Source organism: Sorex fumeus, unplaced genomic scaffold (genome assembly GCF_029834395.1).
Source record: "Sorex fumeus unplaced genomic scaffold, SorFum_2.1 ptg000047l, whole genome shotgun sequence".
Classification (NCBI taxonomy): domain Eukaryota; kingdom Metazoa; phylum Chordata; class Mammalia; order Eulipotyphla; family Soricidae; genus Sorex; species Sorex fumeus.
In genome coordinates, this window is record NW_026606104.1 from 57324562 (window position 1) to 57346015 (window position 21454).

At 57.6% G+C, this 21454-nt stretch overlaps 1 protein-coding gene and 1 non-coding gene across 2 annotated transcripts in view; both read right to left on the reverse strand.

The window, feature by feature from the left end:
- Positions 1-1343: 1343 nt before the first annotated feature.
- Positions 1344-1475, reverse strand: LOC130032214 (small nucleolar RNA SNORA70). The gene has a single exon (XR_008793768.1). It is a non-coding gene; the product is annotated as a small nucleolar RNA SNORA70 (small nucleolar RNA).
- A 5761-nt stretch (positions 1476-7236) lies between these two features.
- Positions 7237-21454, reverse strand: part of SLC2A1 (solute carrier family 2 member 1) — a 29052-nt gene continuing 14834 nt past the window's right edge. Inside the window, exons 3-10 of the mRNA XM_056122628.1 lie at positions 12499-12659; positions 12116-12356; positions 11795-11957; positions 11511-11698; positions 11209-11313; positions 10784-10885; positions 9853-10056; positions 7237-9184 (exon numbers count right to left, since the gene is read on the reverse strand). Of these exons, the coding sequence (XP_055978603.1) occupies positions 8984-9184; positions 9853-10056; positions 10784-10885; positions 11209-11313; positions 11511-11698; positions 11795-11957; positions 12116-12356; positions 12499-12659 (1365 nt within the window). The 3' untranslated portion in view covers positions 7237-8983. The remainder of the gene's footprint in view (positions 9185-9852; positions 10057-10783; positions 10886-11208; positions 11314-11510; positions 11699-11794; positions 11958-12115; positions 12357-12498; positions 12660-21454) is intronic.

The window sequence follows — 21454 nt, forward strand, 5'->3', positions numbered from 1 at the left end:
AAAGCAAACAAGTATGTATCAATCATTATAGCACACAAGTATGTAAGACAAACATTGTTAGAACCGAAGACAAAATTAATAACATATTAACAGGGGCTGGAGTGATAGAATAGCGAGTAGGGTGTTTGCCTTGCATAGGGTTGATTCGAATTTGATCCCACCATACCACATATCGTCCCCCAAGCCCACCAGGAGAGGTCCCCAAGCACAGAGCCAGGAGTAAGCCCTGAGCACAGCTGGGTGTGGTCCAGAAACCAAAAACCAAACCAAAACAAGAAATACATAATAGTAAAATGTTAGAACACCCCACTTTCAATAATGGACAAAGGAACTACTCTGAAGATCAGTAAGGAAACAGAAGGCCTAATGTGGGCAATCCAATAAAGCAAATGAACCAGATAAAATACACTCACAACATTCTACCCAACATCAGCAGCATGTATGTTCTCAAGTGCACATGGAGCATTTCCTGTGCACTTATAAAATTGTGTTTATATAAAACATACAAAATTATCTGGGGTTTTGCTTGTTTCGAGGTCATACCCAGCAATGCTCAGGGTTACTCCTGGCTCTGTGTTCAGGAATTACTCCTGGCAATGCTCAGGGGGGTATTCGGGATGCCGGAGATCAAATCCAGGTTGGTCCCGTGCAAGAAAAACTCCCTGCCCTGTACTATCAGTCCGGTTCCTATATTTTGTATGTGTAATTCACTTCAACATAGAAGAGTACATTTGTCGGTTGGACTTTTTAAATGTTTAGCGAGGAATCAGGATTTCCCCAGGAGGAGCACTGGAGGCTCTCAGGAGTTTAGTGCTCCCATTGATCTAGGGGCTTGTGTTTGACTCAGTCATCTGAAACAAGCTTTTTCAGCCGCCGAGTCTTCCAGCTCGACTCTTAACTTAGTAAAGCTCCACTTCTCTGATACATGAATCTGGTGGCCAGGAATTTTGAACTTGATCTGGCATCATTGAGCTTCAGTCACGTGCTCCTTGCTCTGAAGCTTGATGCAGGTGGACGTGATCACTTGGCTATTGTGAACACTTTACTGTGCCCTGGAGATTTCCAAAGGCACCCTGGGGCTGGAGCGATAGCACAGCGGGTAGGGCGTTTGCCTTGCACGCAGCCAACATGGCCGACACAGGTTCGATTCCCGGCATCCCATATGGTCCCCCGAGCACCGCCACGAGTAATTCCTGAGTGCATGAGCTAGGAGTAACCCCTGAGCATCGCCAGGTGTGATCCAAAAAGAAAAAAACAACAAAGGTACCCTGAGTAACTTTTGGAGCCCGAGGTTGGGGCCAGCATGATGACAGATACAGATATTGTGGATGTCCGCCACAAAGGGCTGTGTCCAAGATCCCTTATGGTAATCTTTACAAAGAACAGGCCACAGTCACTGCCAGGGAGGCTGCCGTCCGCAGCCACTGTGCAGAGTCCCAGAGGGACCACAGGATAGTTGGCTTAATTAGCTGCAGACCAATTGAACTTTTTGACTTGTTTTGTTTTGGGGGGCCACATCTGTTGGTGCTCAGGGCTTACTCATGGCTCTGTGCTCCAAAAATCACTTCCAGTGGGGCTCAGGGGACCATATGCTGTACCCATATTGAACCTGGGTCGACACATGCCAGGCAAGCCCCCTAACCACTGTACTATCACTTTGGCCCCTGTCATGTGTTTCTAAGCACATGTAACATTAGTTTCATGTACACAACATAATGATTTGATATATATATGTAAATGATCATCACAATGCCTATTTCATATCCATCGCTATAGTTATGATTTCTGTTTGTTTGGGGGCCACACACAGTGGTGCTCAGGGTTTACTCCTGGCTCTGTACTCAGGATTTAGACCTGGAAGTGCTTGGGAGACCATATGGGATGTTGGGGATTGGACCCTTGTGGACTCAGGCAGGTAAGTGCCCTACCTGCTGTAGTATCACTCCGACCCCTCACTCCCCAGGTCTTGGCCTATGTTTGAACTACATTTTTCACATGATTTCCAGAGGAGGCATCGAAACAGAATTCTAAGTTTACTTCAGACAGGTTGTTACATCATGGTACAGTCTGATTTTATTTTTTTTCGAATGTTTATTGGCATATATAATATATATGTTCACAGCGTGACCTCCCCAACACCTCTGGCTTCCCTTCCCATTGTTCTTGTGTTGTTTGCCAGGACTGCTACATCCGTCTGTTTTGCTCACACTGTGACTGCAAGTTCTCGTACTTTTGGTTGTGTTTGTACACCTGCTCCCTCTCCTGGGTGTGATGCTCAAACATTTTCACAACTAAGGTTGTGTATTTTAGTTGTGGTACTCGAACACAAATGGCTGTGGTGTGCTGGAGATTGCACACTCTCTTCTGGCTGGGATGGGTAGGGTGTGTATGTGTGTGTGTGAGGGAGGGAGGGAGGGAGGGAGGGAGGGAAAGTGATTTCTGGAGCACAGAGCCATGAGTAAGTCCTGAGCACCAAATAGCAACTGCCAGGCCACACTCAGCATGTGTGGATACCAGGGCTAGAGAACAAAGCTTCATGCTTGCAAGATGGGTGTTTTTGCCACTGAGCCATCCCTGGGGCTGTCTGTATGAACTTTTTTTTTTTTTTTTTGCTTTTTGGGTCACACCCGGCGATGCACAGGGGTTACTCCTGGCTCTGCACTCAGGAGTTACTCCTGGCGGTGCTCAGGGGACCATATGGGATGCTGGGAATTGAACCCTGGTCGGCCGCGTGCAAGGCAAACGCCCTACCCGCTGTGCTATCTCTCCAGCCCGTTTGTATGAACTTTTACCGAATTTTTTTTGTGGGGTGTACTGTAAATTGGTATCATTTTCTTGGATGGGAGCGTGTTGTGATCCCCACTTGGCTGGATCTTAAGTTGTTGGAGGTAAGGACCAGAATGCCAAGGTTCTATTTTTTTAATCTTTTTGGTTTTGGGGCCACACCTGGCCATACTCTGCACTCAAAGGGTCATTCTTGGCAGTGCCTGGGGGACGGAACATAGTATTGGGGATATCTTACCAGTGTAGCAATATGCAAGGCAAGTGCCTTAGCCCCCAGATTCTCTCTCTGGTCCAGGTAGTATGAGTCTTTCACAAAACAGTGAAATGGGGGGTGGGAGAAGGATTTAAGCTGTACAGAAATATGCTCAGACAGGTTTAGGAAGACCATGTGGAGGTCGGACATAGGATCACCAGATGGATTTGTCGTAATAAAACCAGTAAAGGGCTTTTTCCAAAATGATTCTTGCTAAACCCCTGAGAGGTGGAGGTTAAAACCAGCCTACTCTTAAATGTTTACCCAGCAGCCACTAGTTGGTAGCAGTGTTCCAGGGAACTGACTGCTGCTCTTCAGTTCGGGTCCTCGCTAGCAACTTCCCACTCCAACTCCTGGGGCTCAAAAGCAGTAAAACTTAGTGGGGAAAGAGGTGAAAACTGTGGAGCTTTTAAAAATTTTTTTTCTGGTGGGGGGTGGGGCACACTCAGGGGTGCTTAGAGCTCAGAGCACCAAATACAGTGTTGAGAACTAAACCTGGGTCTGGGGATGCAAAGGAAGTACCCTCCCTCCTATCTCTTGTGGCCTGTTGTTTTTTTAAAAATCCAGGGCTCTTTTTTTGGGGGGGGGAGGGAGGTTAGGTGACGGCAATGGTGCTCAGAGCTTACTCCTGACTGCACTCAGGGATCACTCCTGGTAGTGCTGGGGACCACATGGGGTGCTGGGGATCAAACCCAGGTCAGCTGTGTGCAAGGCAAACGTCTAGGTCTTTGAACACAAGGCACGCACCTGACCGCTCACCCACTCCCCAGCTCTCAGGGAAAATTTTAACTAAGGTTCATGTCTTTTATTTATTTTTTATTTTTTGGCATTGGGGGCTCACTCAGCAATACTGAGGGCAAGCATTGGCTCTGCGCTGAGGAGTCACACCTGGTGGTGCTTGAAGGACCGAACCTGATGCCAGGGATTGGGTTGACCTATTGCAAGGGCAAGCACCCTACCCAGTGTACTATCTCTCCAGCCCCTAGAGGTGCATCTTAAAAAGATCAACTTAAGTTGCAGTTGGAGAATGCAGGGAAAGTGCTGGAAGCAGTGAGGAGTTGCTGCAGGAGCCCAGGAGCAAAGCCCAGGACCTGCAGTTGGCCCTGCAATTGCAAAGGACACAGCTTTCTAGGAAACTTTAAGTTCCTGATGAGACACAGAATGCTTTCTCGCATATGTGGGATATGAAGAGACATAGAAAGAGCATGAGAACTGGTCTTTAGTAGGAAGCCTGCCACTGGGGTGGTGTGGGGATGGCGGGACAGGTCAGGGAAGGGAACATTAAGACAAGGGTGAAAGGAAAAAGTGCCTGCCATAGAGGTAGGCTGGGGGGAGAGTGAAACTGGGGACATTCTTAGAGGAAAGTTGACACTGGTGAAGGAATTGGTGTTGGAGCACTGTACAACTGAAACTTAACCATCATTAACTGTAATAATTCACAGTGATTCAATCCAAATCTTTTTTTTTTCTTTTTGGGTCACACCTGGTGATGCACAGGGGTTACTCTTGGCTCTGCACTCAGGAGTTACTCCTGGCGGTGCTCAGGGGACCATATGGGAATCGAACCCGGGTCGGCCGTGTGCAAGGCAAACGGCCCTACCCGCTGTGCTATCTCCAGCCCTCAATCCAAATCTTGATGGGATTTTGGGGCTACAGAGATAGTACAGCCCGTATCGGGCTTGCCTTGCACGCAAAAGACCTAGATTCAATCCCAGACACCCCTTGTAGTTCCCCAAGCCTCACCCGGCCGTGGTCCCTGCTGAGTAGAGCCAGAAATAGACCCTGAGTGTGGTCCAAAAAAGAACCAAAATAGAAGAAATAGAATTTTGACAGAAAAAAAGGGAATGAGTGTATTGGTGGGGGAAGTGGGGTGGTGACAAAGCGGGTGCTGCTGAGGGCTTGCTCCTGGCTCCGTGCTCAGAGATTACTCCTGGCAGGGCTCGAGGGGTGGGGCTCAAACCCCAGGTCGGCTGCCTTACCCGCTGTACTTAAGAGTAGAGTAACTTCGGGGCTGGAGAGATGGCACGGCGGGTAGGGCGTTTGCCTTGCACGCGGCCGACCCGGGTTCGATTCCCAGCATCCCGTATGGTCCCCTGAGCACCGCCAGGGGTAACTCCTGAGTGCAGAGCCAGGAGGAACCCCTGTGCTGTGCATCGCCAGGTGTGACCCAAAAAGAAAAAAAAAAAGTAGAGTAGAGTAACTTCTCTGGCCCTGAGTGTGTAACTTCTAATCCCATTCAATGAGCAATCCTGACCAGTTCACAGCCACGGGGAGGCAGGGGAAGGACTAAGCAGAGGCGTCCCCGATTTGGAGGAGGGGCAGTCACCTCCCGCACGATGCAGGGGGCGTACGGATGATGCTCAAAAAGGACTGGACGCTGCGGGTCCGGCGGCGGGGCCTGCAGTGGACCCGCTCCAGGGAGGCAAGAGCAGAGACGCGCGAACCGGAGTTCAGATCAAAGCATCTCCCGAAACTCTCGCCGGGCGCAGCCGCCCAGTGACACGTCGCCCAGGGGCGCGGCACGTCTTCCCGAGGCGCCACTGGCCCAGGACCACGAGCGCGGAGGGGGCGGCCACCGCCCCTCCTTCCGCTCCCGCTCCGGGGACCGGCGCCCACATTGTCTCCGCGAGCCAGTGCCCGCGCCGCGGCCTGCAGCGGACGGCTCCCGATTGGAGGCCCGGGCCGTCCGTCACCAGCCAGCGGCGCGCCTGATTGGCCGTGGCTCCGCCTCCCCGGCGGTGGGATAAAGGAGGCGGACCAATCGCTCGGGCGTGCGGCCGCCCAGCCGGGCCGGGCGCGGCGCGGGGCATGACGGACGCTCGCCCCGGCCCGCAGCTCCAGCCGCGGCCCCACCGCGCTCCTTAGGGAAAAAAAGGTGCCCGGGGACCGGAAGCCGCGCGCGTCCCGGAGCATTGTGGGCCAGGGCTGGGCGGGGCCGAGCCGAGCCGAGCCCGGCGCCTGCGCAGTGCCGCGGGGCGGCCCGAGCGGGCGGGCTGGGGCTTTTGCGCCCTCGACTCTCCTTCCCGCTGGTGGGAGGGCGGCCGGAGGACTTGGGGTGGGGTGGGCGAGGGTGTGCGCAGCGCTGTTAGCGCTGACTCCCCGCTCTCAGCTCGGGAATCACCCCAGGCGGGGCTCCAGGGGGCCCAGTGCAGTGGCACGGATCGAACCGGGGGAGCCTCTTGCAAGAACCTTAACCCTTGTGCTAGCTCCCCGGCCCGCTAGGGAGCTCGAGGGCACCCCTGGGAACCGGGCCCCGTTGCACTCTCCGCCGTACCGCCCCCGCGCACCCCACTTCTTCCCATGAGAGCTTGCATTTTTTTTTTTTTTTTTTTTGCTTTTTGGCTCACACGCGGCGATGCACAGGGGTTATTCCTGGCTCATGCATTCAGGAATTACTCCTGGGCGGGGGACCATATGGGATGCTGGGAATCGAACCCGGGTCGGCTGCGTGCAAGGCAAATACCCTACCCGCTGTGCTATTGCTCCAGCCCCAGAGCTTGCACATTTCTCCGATCCCTTTCACCCTCTCAGTTGACTCCCAAGTCAACTCGCCCAAGCTCAGGCCGCGCCGCTATTTTCTGAATCTCAGCGCCCCCACTTGTGAGACGGCAGTTAAGGTTTCATTTTACCAGCCCTGCAAGAGGACGGCTAGGACGCTTGTCTTGCACGTCCAATGCCTGGCACCAGTATGGTCCCCCTAGCTTAGCCAAGGAGTGATCCTGAAGAGAGCCAGGGTTAAGTCCTGGGCATAACGGGGGCTGTGCCCCCCAAACTTAATGCACATAGGTATTTCCTTTGCTAAGTACTTGTTCTCTCCTAGTTTAACACCTTTTGACAAGGTTTAGTTTGCCAGCTGGAAGTCACAAAGGCTTCAACAGGCAGCCCCCTCCCCCATTTTTATCAGCTGAGTCCCTCACACATCCTTGGTGCTTTATTTCACCATGTTCTTAAGTGTCCTTGGCACGCCAAGTTCTGTCTTTCACACAAAAGACTCAAAGTGAACCAAATCCGCTTTTTGTGTGTGTGAGACGGAGCCTGGTTGAGCGGCGTTAGGAAGGTAGATTGACAGAAAAGAATGATCTACACTTTATATTCACAGCTGCAGGATAGAAGCTTAGGAGTCTGTAGCACATAAACTGGAACCAGAGGAGTGGGGTGGTTTTCAAGAGAATAAATGGGAGAACGCACAGGACACTTCATTGGGCTCATGGAGTGGATGTGGTTTATTTTGCTTTTACGTGGGTGGGCTGGGAGATGGGGGTCGGGATTGGGGAGTATCATTGTTAAAAGCAAGGACTTGGGGCTGGAGAGACAGTACAGGGGTTAAGGCACTTGCCTTGCATGCAGCAGACCCTGGTTGGATCCCTTGCATCACATATGGTCTGCCAAGCACTGCCTGGAATGAGTCTTGGGCAGTCAGAAATATCCCCTAAGCACCTCTAAGGTATGGGTGCCCTCCCCACCCAAAAACAAAACTCTTAAAAACAAGGGATTTTAGCATATTTGCTGTGAGACTAGCTTTGAGCCTGTCCAAGGCATAGACGGGTCTCACAAAACAATGCGTCTTCAGTGCTGGAGCAATAGTATAGCGGGTAGGGCATTTGCCTTACACGCAGCTGACCCAGGTTCAATCTCTGGGCATCCCATATGGTCCCCTGAGCACTGTCAGGTATGGCCCAAAAGAGCAAGTCAAAAGCCAACAAAAACAAAAGCACCCCCCTCCCCCCCCGCCCCAAGAAAAACCCCAACAACAACAACAACAAAAAAACCTCAAAACATGCATATTCAGGCTTAAGCATCAAAAGAACATCATGTTGTTTGAACACTGATGGTCGTATATGATGGAAAAACAGGATGCTTTGATGGCCAAGATACTCAGATTTTCTCCTGGCAGTGGAGAGGAGGGCCAGAAGGATCTTTTGAGTCATAGGCTGTGGATCAGGTGCCTGGGACTGGAGCGCAAATCAAGAAGTGTCAATGCACCACAACAGGCGTCTCTTTCGCACTTCCAGAGTCTCCTCCCCTCAACCCACAAGCACTGCAAAACCACGTTTCTAAAAACCAGCCATTTACATGTTTGGGTGAGTGACAAGAGGGAGTAAAGTGATGTATTTACAAGTTGGTCTGTCCAGATATAGTATAACTTAGTGTTTGTATCTGCATGTAATATTGACAACCAAAAATATATATATATAAATATCTTCCATCTATACACGGCAGGCAGGAGTGTCTGCATCTTCTTGAGCAGTGAGCTCTCAGCCTCCCATGGCCCACCTTTCACGGTGATCGTCTGGCCCTCAGTGCAAAGGAGACTAGAACCTGTCAGCCCAGCCTGACCCTTCCCCTCTCCTCCCTGCACTCCAGTGCTCCCAACTGGTCTCAGGCAAGGAAAGATTAATTTGAGTGGCTGGGCAGGCAGAGCGGGGGATGGGTGAATCCTGACATTGCCCGACTCCTAGGAGGGGATGCAGACCCGAGAAGGGAGTGGCCGCAGCTACCTCGGAGAAGGTGAAGGCTATGAGGGCAGCAGCCTCATAGTTTGGAGTTCGATTAGTGTGTCCTTGGTCACAGGTCCAGCCCTATAAGATTAGCAGGAGGCAAGTGTCTAGGCAGGGCTTGGGCTCCACCCTTAGGTACTGAGCCACTCAGGGTGAAGCCAGAGGTGTGGGTACAGGAAACTCTGGCTGATAAAAAAATAATAATAAAATCAGTAATAAAAAAAATTATAAAACCTGTTGCTTGTCTAAATAAGATATGTGCAACAGTCTTGCTTTTGTTAAAATCCTGGAGCTGTTAAAGTCCCGAATATTCCTCTGGGAATCATTGCTGGCTGAGAGGAGCCCCAGGCCCGGCTCCGCTGAGATCAGTCTAGCTTGGAAGTCTCCTCGGCTGCCTGTGCTCCAAGGAGGCTACGGGGGGCAGGCCGGGGCTGCTGGTGGGGGCAGCTCACACTTGGGAATCGGCCCCCAGGGGGTGGAACAGCTCCTCCGGTGTCTTGTCGCTTGGGTTGGCTCCACCCTGCCGGAAGCCGGAAGCAATCTCGTCGAAGGTCCGGCCTTTAGTCTCAGGAACTTTGAAGTAGGTGAAGATGAAGAACAGAACCAGGAGCACGGTGAAGATGATGAAGACGTATGGACCACAAAGTTGCTGCAAGACACAAAGGAGCACTTGTTTCAAGGCCTGACAGTCTCTCTTGGATGCAGGAACTTAGATGAGGCATTTAACCCCTGGGACTTTGAGCTGAAAAAGGGAACGACCTACCTACAATCCGGTGTTGCCGGGAAGACCGTAAGGTTCCCTCTGCCTAGAGCTGGGGAATCAGTGTTCTGGGTGCCCACTTCTTTATTTTTTTCTTTTTGGGTCACACCCGATGATGCTCAGGGCTGTTAGCCCTGGCTCTGCACTCAAATTTCTCCTGGTGGTGCTTGTCCCCACTTACTTATATTTGGTTTTGGGGTCACACCTGGCAGTGCTCGGGGCTTATTCCTGCTTCTTCCCTTAGGGATCACTCCTGGTATTGCTGGGGGAGATCATGTGGGGTGCCGAGAATCAAACCTGGGCCAACCATGTGCCAGGCAAGCACCCTGCCCGCTGTATTATGGCTCTGCCCTCACCCAGAGGTCCTCACTTCAACAGCAAAATAGGAGAGATCCAAAGCTAAGGAGGGAACCCTGGAGCTGAGGTCGGGGAACTGAGTCTCGGTTTCTTCCTGGGCACAGTTCCGTGGAGTGCAGCCGTGAGAGCAAACCGCACAGCACAAGACGGTCCTGCACGCAGATGAGAAATGCAGCGTGTGGAGTGGGGCCTGTCCTCACCTCGACATACTGGAAGCACATGCCCACGATGAAATTTGAGGTCCAGTTGGAGAAGCCGGCCACAGCAATGGCAGCTGGGCGAGGGCCCTGGCTGAAGAGCTCGGCCACGATGAACCACGGGATGGGGCCAGGACCCACTTCAAAGAAGGCCACGAAGCCAAAGATGGCCACGATGCTCACATAGGACATCCAGGGCAACTGCTCCTGTTGAGGAGAGGTCAGGGGATGGTGAGGTGGGGCTGCGATGGGTCCTCAAAAGGTAGCAGAAACCAGAGGTAGCCGTGGGCAGCGCTGAGAGCTCTGGCTGGGAGGGAACAGGCCTCGCTCTTGGAGCTCTTGGAACTTGGCTCCGGATTTACCCGGAGACCGAGGGAGCTTGCCTTGGGGCTTGTTTCTTCATCTGAAACGACTTAAAGCGGCAGTGAGCTGGAGGCCACCCTCTGGGAATGGTCATGTGTGTGCACGTGGGTGGTGCTCGGAGAGGTCCCTGTGGTCCCCTGGTTCTGGCTGCCGCACAGGCTGCCTGCTGCCTGGCAGGGAAGCCGAGAAGGAACATTCCTGGGGGTGGGTGTTAGCAGGGCTGTCACAGGGGCCCAGCTCAGGGCCAGCACAGAACAGGCCCCAGGCATGTGCTTCTATATATGTAATCCTCCTCGAGAAAGCCACGTAGAAAACGTTAGGGCTTCCGTTTACAGATCCAGGTCACCTGCTCGCTTTTTGCTGGACCTCTTGGCAACCCGCAGACTCGCTGTGCCTGGGATCAGCTGTAAAGTTAGCACACTGCCGCGTTTTTTAGGAGTGGGCAGGAGGAGTGGGTGTGTGTCCTATGTCAAGCCTGGGCCAGGGGGCCAAGAAAGGAAAGAGCGGCCCCCAGCTGGAGCTGGCAAAGGTCCTCTTGCCCTGCCCCAACTTCCCGTGTGCAGCGACTCACCAGCAGAGCCAGCGCGATGGTCATGAGCACAGCACAGCCCGCCATGCCAGCCAGGCCGATGAGGTGCAGGGTCCGCCGGCCGGCCCGTTCCACTACAAACAGCTGTGGGTGGGCAGAGAGCGCAGTCAGTGGCCTTCCGTTCCACTCCCCCGTCGCCCCACCGCACAGAGCTTGGGGCAGATGCCACACTCAGAGTGAGGGGGAGAGGGCCGGCCCCCCAAGCCTGACAGCTGAGCATCCCGGCTGTGACCTTGGGGGTGGGGAGCCAGTGCCCCTCCCCGGCCTCAGCCTCATCAGCTGTTTGGGGCCGAGCCATGAACTTGACATGCTGAGCCTGAAATGAGCTCACGCTCATGGGGAAGGCGACCAGGGTGGCTGGTGTCAGGTCACAAGGTCCCGAGCCGTGGGCGGGGACACACACTCACCGACACGACGGTGAAGGCGGTGTTGACCACGCCGGAGCCGATGGTGGCATACACCGGCTGCTCCACTCCTGCCTTCTCGAAGATGCTTGTGGAGTAATAGAACACCTGGGGGGGCAGAGGCACAGTTGGGGTCAGGCGAGACACGGGCACTTCCCGAGCTTCTGTGCCCAGGCGTGCGGGCAGGTTGCTCCCCTGGCAGGGAGGAGCTTCAAGTTGGGGACCAGAGCATGCTCTTGACCCCAGGGCTCCGTGGCGGGGTGGTGTGTATGTGGCGAGGGGGGGGTGCAGGAGGGGACACGTACCGCGTTGATACCGGACAGCTGTTGGGACAGCTGCAGCACCATGGCGATGAGGATGGGCTGGCGGTAGGCGGCCGAGCGGAACAGCTCTAGGATGGTGACCTTCTTCTCCCGCATCATCTGCCGACTCTCCTCCTTCATCTCCTGCAGGTCCTGGGTGACGTCCGCCGTCCCGCGCAGCTTCTTCAGCACTGGCAGGGGCGAGGGGGGGTGGGGGGGGGCGGCTCAGAGGGCGGGAGGAAGCCCGGGGCAGCGGGGGCGGGGAGGAGGGCAGGGCCCCAGCATACCGCTCTTGGCGCGGTTCTCCTCGTTGCGGTTGATGAGCAGGAAGCGGGGGCTCTCGGGGCAGAAGGGCAGCAGGATGCACTGCAGCAGGGCCGGGATGAAGATGACGCTGAGCAGCAGCGGCCACAGTTCCTCGTTGCCCATGATGGAGTCCAGCCCGAACACCTGCAGAGGGCGGAGGGAGGGAGGGAGGGAGGGAGGGGGCGAGTGACCACCAGGCCTCCTCGACCCACCTGGGACTTGCTGGGGGCCGCGCCCTGGGCCGGTGGCTCCCGAGTTTCTGCTGGGGCTGGGAGCGTCGTGCTCCCTGCCCCGCTACTCACCTGGGCAATGAGGATGCCGACGACAATGCCCAGCTGGTGCAGGGTGCCCAGGGCCCCTCGGAGGGCCGTGGGGGACACCTCCCCCACATACATGGGCACAAAGCCCGTCGTGAGGCCACAGTACACGCCGATGATGAAGCGGCCCAGGATCAGCATCTCAAAGGACTTGCCCAGCTTGGAGAAGCCCATAAGCACCGCGGATATGAAGGCCAGCAAGTTCATCATCAGCATGGAGTTTCGTCTGGGGGAGGGGGGTCAGAGGTCAGGCAGGCCTCAGGGGATGACCCCCGGGGTTGGGTCCAAGGTCCTGACCGCCGGGGGACAGGGACGGAGACGGGCAAGAAGAGCCCCCTCCCACCCCACCACGCCCCTCTTCTGCTCACCGGCCAAAGCGGTTGACAAAGAGGCCCACAGAGAAAGAGCCGATCATGCCGCCGACAGAGAAGATGGCCACGGACAGCGACCAGAGCGTGGTGAGCGTGGTGGGCGAGATGCTCTCCTCGTAGCGGTGGATCCATGTCTGGTTGTAGAACTCCTCGATCACCTGTGTGGGGAGAAGCCGTGAGTCGGGGTGCGCGGGCAGACCCCAACCCCAGGGGCGAGAAGGCCGACTGAGCCCAGGCTGGCTGGCAGAGGGGAACAGGCCGAGTCCCCCCACCCATCCTGTAGCCTGTGTGCCGGGGGAGAAAGAAAGGGCCTCTCCCACCCCCAACGCGGCCGCAGATGGCCCCTGCCGGTGGTGGTGGGGGACAGGCAGAGCGGACAGGCCCAGGGAAGTTCTCTTCCTTTTAGCCCTTTTCTCCTCCAGGGCCCCTGCTCCTGCCAGCATCAACACCCCATGTCCACACCAGGGAGGAAATGCAGCTGGACAGACAGGCCCTGCCACTGCAGAAGCCAGCGAGGACGGACAGGCTCCCTGACTGCACTCGGCGCCTGGGGGGGGCCCGGACCCACGGGCACTCACAAAGCTACTTCCTGTCCCCCAGGCCCCGCTCCCCGTGGAGGGTCCAAGACTGCCTCCCTTTTCCCAGGGGCCCAGCAGGGAGGCGCAGGGAGGAGGGGAGGACAAGGAAGTAGTTCCAGGAACTGGAAACACCTGTCCCACTAGCCCTGCCCCCTGCGGCCGGCCTGGCCGCCTCCCAGGTATGTGGAAGGTGGGCAGCTGCGGCTGTGGTGAGGGCGCTCACCCTGCGCGCCTGTAAGCAGCTTCCTAGGTGCGCACACACGCACCTCGCCCTGCTACCCGAGCCCCTCTGTCCCCACAGCCCAGACTCAACTCCAAGGGCACCCGGCGCCTCCCTGCAGGCCTGCGGCTGCGGGTGGTTGGGGCCCTCCCAAGGCGCTAGGAGCGAAGGCTGTGGGTCCCCCAAGGGGAAACTGAGGCGCTGCACCCGCAGGAACGCCCAGTGGGCTGTGAGGCTTGGCACCACAGCTGCAATAAATAGCTCCTTGGCCTCTAGTCATACTTTTTCCCACCCTGCTCCCATCTGACCCTGGTCGGGAGCCCCTGGCACCCCAGATGGTTGCACAAAGGTTTCGGGTGGAGACAGGGGGAGGCAGCCGGAACATCCCCAAATGCTGGCTGCTGTCACTGTCAGATGTGGCTCCGGAACAAATTCCTTCATGGCTCCCCCTGCAGCCCCTGCAATCGCATGGGGTGCAGGAAAGCACTGGGCCCCTCGCAGAGGCCTGTCCTGGTGTCTGGCTCCGTCGCCTGGCCAATGCCCAGAGACCCTCCCCACCACACTCCAAACCTGCACCCCCTACTGCAAAGCGCAGCAGACCCCTGCCTGCCAGGATGCAGCCGGCCTCTTCGGCTCAGCTCCGGCGCCAGCCTTCGCTCCGGCCCCCTCTAGGTAGCCCACCAGAAGCCAGTTCGCAGCTGTCCAGGGGGCACTGTCCTCCCGGAGGGCAGAGGCCTGAGCAGGGCCCAGGGTGGCTCCAGGAGCCGCGCCGGCAGTGGGGGGAGTAGCCAGTGAAGGACCGGCCTGGGGCGCGCCTCCTGGCAGCCGGGCTCCAGCTAGGGGGCGGGGAGAAGGCTGGGCTGACCAGAACAAAAGTGCTTGTGTTCAAGGGATGAGCGCAAGCCCAGAGGAGGCTGGGCTGGGGACAGTGATGCTCCATTTATCAGGCTGCGAGAACGGGCAGTCCTGGGAAGGGACTCAGTCGCCCGCCACTGCAGACGGCGCTCCTCCCGTCCCTTACTCCTGCGGCAGGGCGTACTCCCCAGCCCTCACTTCTGTGTCCGGGGTGCTCCCCCAGCCCTCAATCCTGCACCTAGGGTGGGGTGCTCCTCCCGCCCCTCACTCCTGGGCCCGGGGTGCTCCTCCGTCCCTCTCACTCACTCTCGCCCAGAGCCAACAGACTCGTCTGGAAAGCGCTCCCCGGATGGTCCTGGCTGGCTTTGAAAGAGCCTCGCCCCGTCATTTTCGGGGTGTCCCCTCTCTCTGAGGGTCAGAGGTTCCGTATCACGACCCTTTCCAGCAGACGGACTCTGGCTGAACGGTGCGCGAAGAAGGAGAAGCCAGTCCGTGTGCCAGCAGAGCTGACCACCCCGGGGAGCTCAGTCGTGAGCTCAGTTGCGGAGCCGGGAATTCTATTCTGGGGGAGGTTTGTTTGTTGTTTGTTTTCCTCTTTGAAGAGGCCCAAACAGCTGACAAGTGCGCGGCACCCCCACCTCCCCAAGCTGTAGCAGGTGGCAGCTCACGTGAGAGGAACCAACCCCCCTCCAGGGCGAGCCCCTGGGCTCCAGCCCCCTCTGGCCCTCAGACCACTTCTGAGAGGTGATGACAGAAGGGCAAGCAGCTGGTCCCCTTCTCCGAACCCAGGAGTATGGTCCCCTCCCCCCCCCCGCCCCGTGAAGCTGTGCAGAGGGGCTCCTGCCTCTGCAGTGACCCCAGAAATGTCTGGGAAGAAGCAGCTACGTGCCTCTTACCCATCCCTGACCCAAGAGTGGGGGGCCGCGTCCTCTCCCCATAACCCCGGGGGGCTTCACAGCTGGCCCAGACTTACTCTCACAGGGGCAAGTTCGAGGGTGACCGCCTTCACCCTCCACCTACTGTGGCTGGACGCCCTGAGGAGAGACGGGCCTGCTGGCTCCTGTCCTCAGAGCGCCCCCAAGAGCAACCTGGTTCCCTGCATGGCCAGAGTGCTGAGGAGACTAGAAGTCGTCAGTGGGTCTCCCCCTCTTTCCGCCAGGCAGCTCCCCACTGGCCTCAGGCAAGCCCGTCCCCGCCCCCTGCCCCCCATCAGGGCTAGTGGGTTTGGCCTCGCCATCTGTCCTCCCGACCCACACAGCACCTGTCCTGGGGCTTACCTGGACCTGCTTCCCGACAACTCCCGCTGCCCCCCGCGTGCGAGGGAGTCACAGCTGAAATGCTCCCCAACAAGTTCTGGGTGCAGGGGCCAGGGCGGGAGGGACCTGGTCTGGGTGCAGGGAGTAAGACAGCCTGCGTGGGCACAGTCGCTGGGCACCCCTGCACCGGCGTGGGGAAGCTTTCCTCTCTTGCCACCTCTTGCTTGGCCGCTTTCCAGCGGAAAATGCTCCTTAGCCCAGCACTTCTGGGCACGAGGGAGGGGGGACGGGGGACGGGGGACGGGAGGACGGGGGACAGGGGATGGGGGGCAGCGCTCGCACCAGACTCCTGGGGAATCCCCCGCTCCTCCCCTCGGTAGTTCTCCCCTACCGAGAACTGTGGGTGACTGATGTGACTGACATGACTCGGGTCTGGCTGTCTGCAGAGGAAGTGGGCACGGCCTTTGTCTGGGCAGCGGCCTGGCACGTGGAGGGGGGCGTCTCTGAGAAGAGCGCAGGGCAGGTCTCCCCGGCGTGAGCTGGGTCTAGGGGGCTTTCAGTGGGCTCTGCAGGCAGCAGGACCCTACAGATCCGCAGTGGGTGGGTTTCAAGGTTTCTGGGGGAAGTGCTCGCCGTGCAGGCAGTGAGTTCCATCAGCAGGGAACATGCCAGGCACGGGAGTGGGCAAGACCGTTGGTAAACGCCTCGGTGGAAAATATCAGGATCCACACCAAACACTTTTGTTTCTGCTGCTTCACTTTCTCCCCACTGCCCCAGCCCTTTAAAAACAAGAGGTAGGGTGGGATGGGGGGTGGGAGGGAGACTGGGACCTGTGGTGGTAGAGAATGGGCACTGGTGGAGGGGTGGGTATTCGATCACTGTATAACTGAAACCCAAGCACAAAAATTTGTAAGTCTACAACTGTACCTCGTGGTGTTTCACTAGTAAAAATTTAAGGAAAAAAAATAATAATAATCAAGTCTAGGGGCTGGAGCGATAGCACAGCGGGTAGGGTGTTTGTCTTGCACGCGACTGACCCGGGTTCGATTCCCAGCATCCCATCCCATATGCTCCCCTGAGCACTGCCAGGACTCATTCCTGAGTGCATGAGCCAGGAGTAACCCCTGTGCATCACCGGGCGTGACCCAAAAAGAAAAAAAATTTAAAAAAATTTAAAAAACAGTAAAAACACAAAGTCTACTCATTCCCTCAGCTCATGAACCACATAGAAGGCCCCAGAAACAGGCTCGAGAGGGGCCTCCGCTTTTGGAAGCAAAGTCTGACTCTCCTGGAAAGCTGTGTCAGTGAGCTCACGCTGGTGTCAACATAGGTTACACATGGAAACCACACACTTCAAGTCACCCCCACACTCGGTCACATGGCCCCCTCTCGGGCTGATGGGCCTAGTTTAAAAACCTCAGGCAGGGGCCCAGAGTGGCAGTACAGAGGGCAGGGCGCTGGACTGCACGCGGCCCGCCAAGGTTTGATCCCCAGCGCCCTGTTGTAGTCTCCTGAGCCCGCCAGGAGTGACGCCGAGTGCAGAGCCAGGAATAAGCTCTAAGCACCACTGGGGATGGGCCCGAAAACCAAAAGGGGGCTGGGGGTGGTTGGAAACCTCTGTAGCTCACCCCTTCCTCTCCCCTACAGTCAATCTTGGAGATTCATCAGGAAGAGGAAGGGGCCAGTTCAGTCCCTCCGGCCTTGAGACCCCCACCCTCTCTCCTCCACTCGGCTGCAGGGCCGAGTCAGAGGCTCCATGCTGGGGTGGGGGGCCGTGGTGTCCCACATGCGTGGCCTTGGGGAAAGAGGCCCGGGCAGCAAATGGAGACAAGCTGGGTCCCGAGCCAGAGCAGAGGACAGACCAACCAGAAAGCACCGCCCCTCTCGGCTTATCTTCCCCAGACTCGGAGCCCCTCAGTGCCCCCAGACCCCTGAGGATAACGTGTCTCCTCCACCCACACCACACTGTAACCCCCTGCTGTCTGAGCACCCCACACCTTGGCCCTGTGATCTGGCTCCCCTGCTGGGGTACAGACTCCCGATCGGGTTTCTTGAGACGCGTCCCTCTGCCTCAGCAATTCTCAGGGGGAAGGTTTGGACCCCCTCATTCAGACCCTCGTGAGTAGAGGCATCCAGTAAGCAGGGGCTGGGGATGCCGCATATCCTACACGCAGAGGACAATCCCCCCAAGCCCCCAAAGCCCTTTCTGGCCCCAAAGGTAGAAGGTGTCGCGCAACCCGGCCGTGCGGTGTGAGCACCTTCTCCTGCCGGCTCCCTGCCCCCACCGGGCCCTGCGCACACCCTCCTGGGTTCTGCTGGACTCCTCAGTGTCCCTGGTGTCCAGGCCAGGAACTGGGGAGCAGCGGCAGCTGGCTTCAGAGCTGTGGCTGTGACAGGGTGTCAGGAGGAGGTTGTGCAACCTCGTGTGGGAAACTGTTGAGACGCCTGGACATGACTGAGCTTGAATCAGCTCGGCAGCTGGGGCAGAACGGAGCAGCCTGGCAGCGGGCGTAGGTGTGGAAGGAGGGTTCCCGGGCCATGTGACTGTCGTGTAACTGCCACTCCTCACTCCTTCCACAATGGCCAGACACGGAGACTGGAGCCAAGTTCTTCTACCATGGACGAGCCGTGTGCCCTGGGCTTATTTCTTAAACCTCTCTGGCCCCCAGTTCTGTCTTGGTCACATAGGGCTTACTCCTGGTGCTGTGCTCAGGGATGACTCCTCAAGGGATCATTTGTTGTGTTGGGAATCGAACCCGGGCCAGCCGCATACAAGGCAAGTGCCTTACCCCCGTACTATCTCCTAGTCTCGTAATAGTCGCAGTGCCTTCCTAAGGCCTCTTCTAAGAACTGAATGGATTCCTATTTGAGACCAAGGCTGGCACCCAGGAAATCAGCTGTCGGCTGTGAAGGTCTGCATGAAGACGGGCTGAGGGGAGGCGCAGACCCAGGACCACGCAGAGGACAGAAGCTGCCCAGAGGCCCAGACGACTCAGTCCGAGACGGGTCGGCTCCCCCAGGATTGTCCTGGACAGTTCTCAGGGACAGACTTGCCTCCTCTCCAAGCCCATTCCCATTTGTCTCACAGGAAGGCCTGGGGACACTCAGGCCCCTCGACCAGCCCACACCGCCTAGTTCCCGGACATGCCCAACACTGGCCCTGGGCCAGGCACTCAGGGTTCCCACATGGCCTTGCGTCAGCTCTGTTGGCGGCTCAGGACGCCTCGGCTGGGGGGTCGGGACGCCCCAGTTCATGTCTGCGCTCCCGGGGGTGGCACCAGCCTCCTCCGCCCTGGGGAGAGGGGCCTGACCCGGAACGCAGCCAGGAGGCTGTCGTCAGCACTGACCCCACCAGCACATTGTGGGAAGGGCAAGGGCGTGGGGACGGGCCTCCGGCAAGCCGGGCTCCAGGTGAACTCACTTTCCTTCCAGTAGCTCCTCCCGCCTGTGGGGTGATAATTTATCTTTGTAAACATTAAAGATAATATGAGATTAATTAACCACTTCCAGGAGGAAGCCCTTTGGGGCCGTTTCATGGAAGCGTCTAGTAATTAAAAGCTTTGCCTTTTTGTTTTGTTTTGTTTTGTTTGGGGGGATGCTCAGAGTCTCCTGTTGCCGGCGGTGCTCGCAGGACCATGCAGCGTACCCGAGATCAACTGCGAGAGGGTGTGGAGAGGGGCGAGGCCCTTCCAGCCATCTCCCCAGCACCCACATGTCCTGTGACGAAGAGCAACCAGACAAGCTCTGCGCAGCTTCCTGGCCGTGCGCCTCCGCTATGCGAGAGAGTGCCAGGCACGGCAGCTGGCGCCGCTGCAGTTTGGGCCGCTCCAAGCCGGCAGCATCTTTGCACAAGCTGTGCCCCTGCCTCCCCGCTAGGGGTGGGGGCGTCACTCTTCAAGGTCCGACACAGTGGCTCCAGCTCCCAGCTGCTCCCGCCCCGCCCATCACCCCTCTCTGCTTCCACGGCCCCTCAGTTAACGATGCTCCGGCTTTGCCAATGGGTCCCCCCGCCCCCGCCCTCGGTGCTTTGGGGCACAGACAGGGCCTGGCTCAGAGCGCACAGTCTGAGGCTCCTGTTGTGCTCACGGCTGCTGGCGCTGGTGGGCCCGGCAGAATTCTGTGCACGCTGCAGCAGTGCCTTGGGGGGCTTCGGGGTCTGCAGCTGGGCTGCTCCCAGCCCTGTGTGTGGTTCCTCTGGGTACCCCTCTCCCGGGGGTCTACTCTGGGCTAGGAAACTGTGTGGCTGGGAGGGGAGAGCGTCTGTGAAAGCCTGCATGGGCGCAGTGACCCCTGAAAGCTCTCCTGGGTCTGGGCCTGAGTCGCCCCCAATTCTGCCCACTCGGAGCCTTCGCTCCGTCCTGAGGTGGGGTGAGGAGGGGATCTGAGGGGGCTTCTTCTGGCCAGAGGCCCACCCTGCTCCCGCCGGGCCGTGCACAAGCTCAGCACCCGCCTTTCAGCAGGTTTTCACCTCCTGCCTATTTCTGCCTAGATGGGGAGCTCCGGGATGAGTCCATAACTGCAACCTACCCCCGACTCCAACCCTCCGGCCTGGCCAGAAGGCCTGGCCAGAAGCAAGCGTCGCTCCTTTGCGGCAATGCCACCCCACCCCGAGCGCCTCTTAGGCTGGAGTGCGCGCTCTGCATACAGGAGACTCGAGCTCGGGCCTCAGCACTTCATTTAGGTCTCCTGAGCACTGGGCGGTGGGGGGAGGAGGAGAGGGGAGCAGGGACACCCCCCCACTCCGGGGAACCAGCTAAAGATATCTGTTGTCCTCCCAGCCCCCATCGGCCCCCATCCAGTACCACTGGGTATGGCCCAAAATCCAAAAAAAGCAAAGAAAAAAGACCCCACCCCAGTTCGACACACAAGTCTTCCAGGCCTGCCCCCCTTCTCCAGACCAGAAGGGCTGGACTGCCTCTCCACTCCCCCTCGGCGGCCCTCGGGTGCTCATGCCCCCTCCCCTGGCCCTGCTGGTGTGAAGTGCTGGTCTCCTGGCTTGGGGGGGGCTCTCCTCCACCCAGGCCCCACTCCTGTCAGTGGGGATGTTCTCTGGGACTTGTCCCCGACCTCTTCTGAGCTTCCCTGGCCACTGGGCTACCAGTGACCCACTCCTCTCCTCCAACTGATTTCACCCCCACCTTACACACACACACCCCCAAAACAAACCCCAATGTCCAAGGGCGTCCAAGTGCTTCCGGTGCACACCCAGCTGAGTCATCAAACCTCAGTTCCTGCACGTGCCAGGGCCCGGCACACCTTCTCCAGGCCCCACCCCGACACCTGGGCTGGCATCTGGAAGCCCTTCTTATTTTTAATTCTGTTTTATTCCTCGGGTTTTGAGGTCACATCCAGAAGGGCTCAGGGCTTACTCCTGGCTCTGCACTCAGGAATCACTCCTGGCGGTGCTCAGGGGACCATAAGGGATGCCGGGGAACCAAACCCAGGTTGGCAGCGCACAAGGCAAGTCCCCCCCCCCCCCCACTATGGCTTCTCTTCCTCCTTTGTCTGGTGACAGCTCATGTCTCCTATCCTCAGGTCCCTCCCACAGTTGCCACACCCGCATCACTTTCTTAAAAATGCAAATCCGATCCTGTCCTCCAGGTCCTCTGCAGTGAGTCCCTGTGGTCCTCCTGCTCAAGCCCACACTGCCGCGCGCGTGTGCCCACAGTCTAGTGCCCGCAAACCCACTGTGTGCCAGGGGCTGGACTTCCCACAGGTGAGTTAGTCCTCGTGGCGGTGAGGGGGAACTTCCACGCTCTCGCTCTCTCTTCACAGCCATAAGAACTGTCTTTTTTTTTTTTTGCTTTTTGGGTCACACCTGGCGATGCACAGGGGTTACTCCTGGCTCTGCACTCAGGAACTACTCCTGGTTGTGCTCAGGGGACCCTATGGGATGCTGAGAATTGAACCCAGGTTGGCTACGTGCAAGGCAAACGCCCTACCCGCTGTGCTATCACACCAGCCCCTAGACTGTCCCGAAATGCTGCCCCCACCAGCACAGCTTGGCAAGGGCTGCTCAGAGCACTTAGCAAATGCAGGACTTG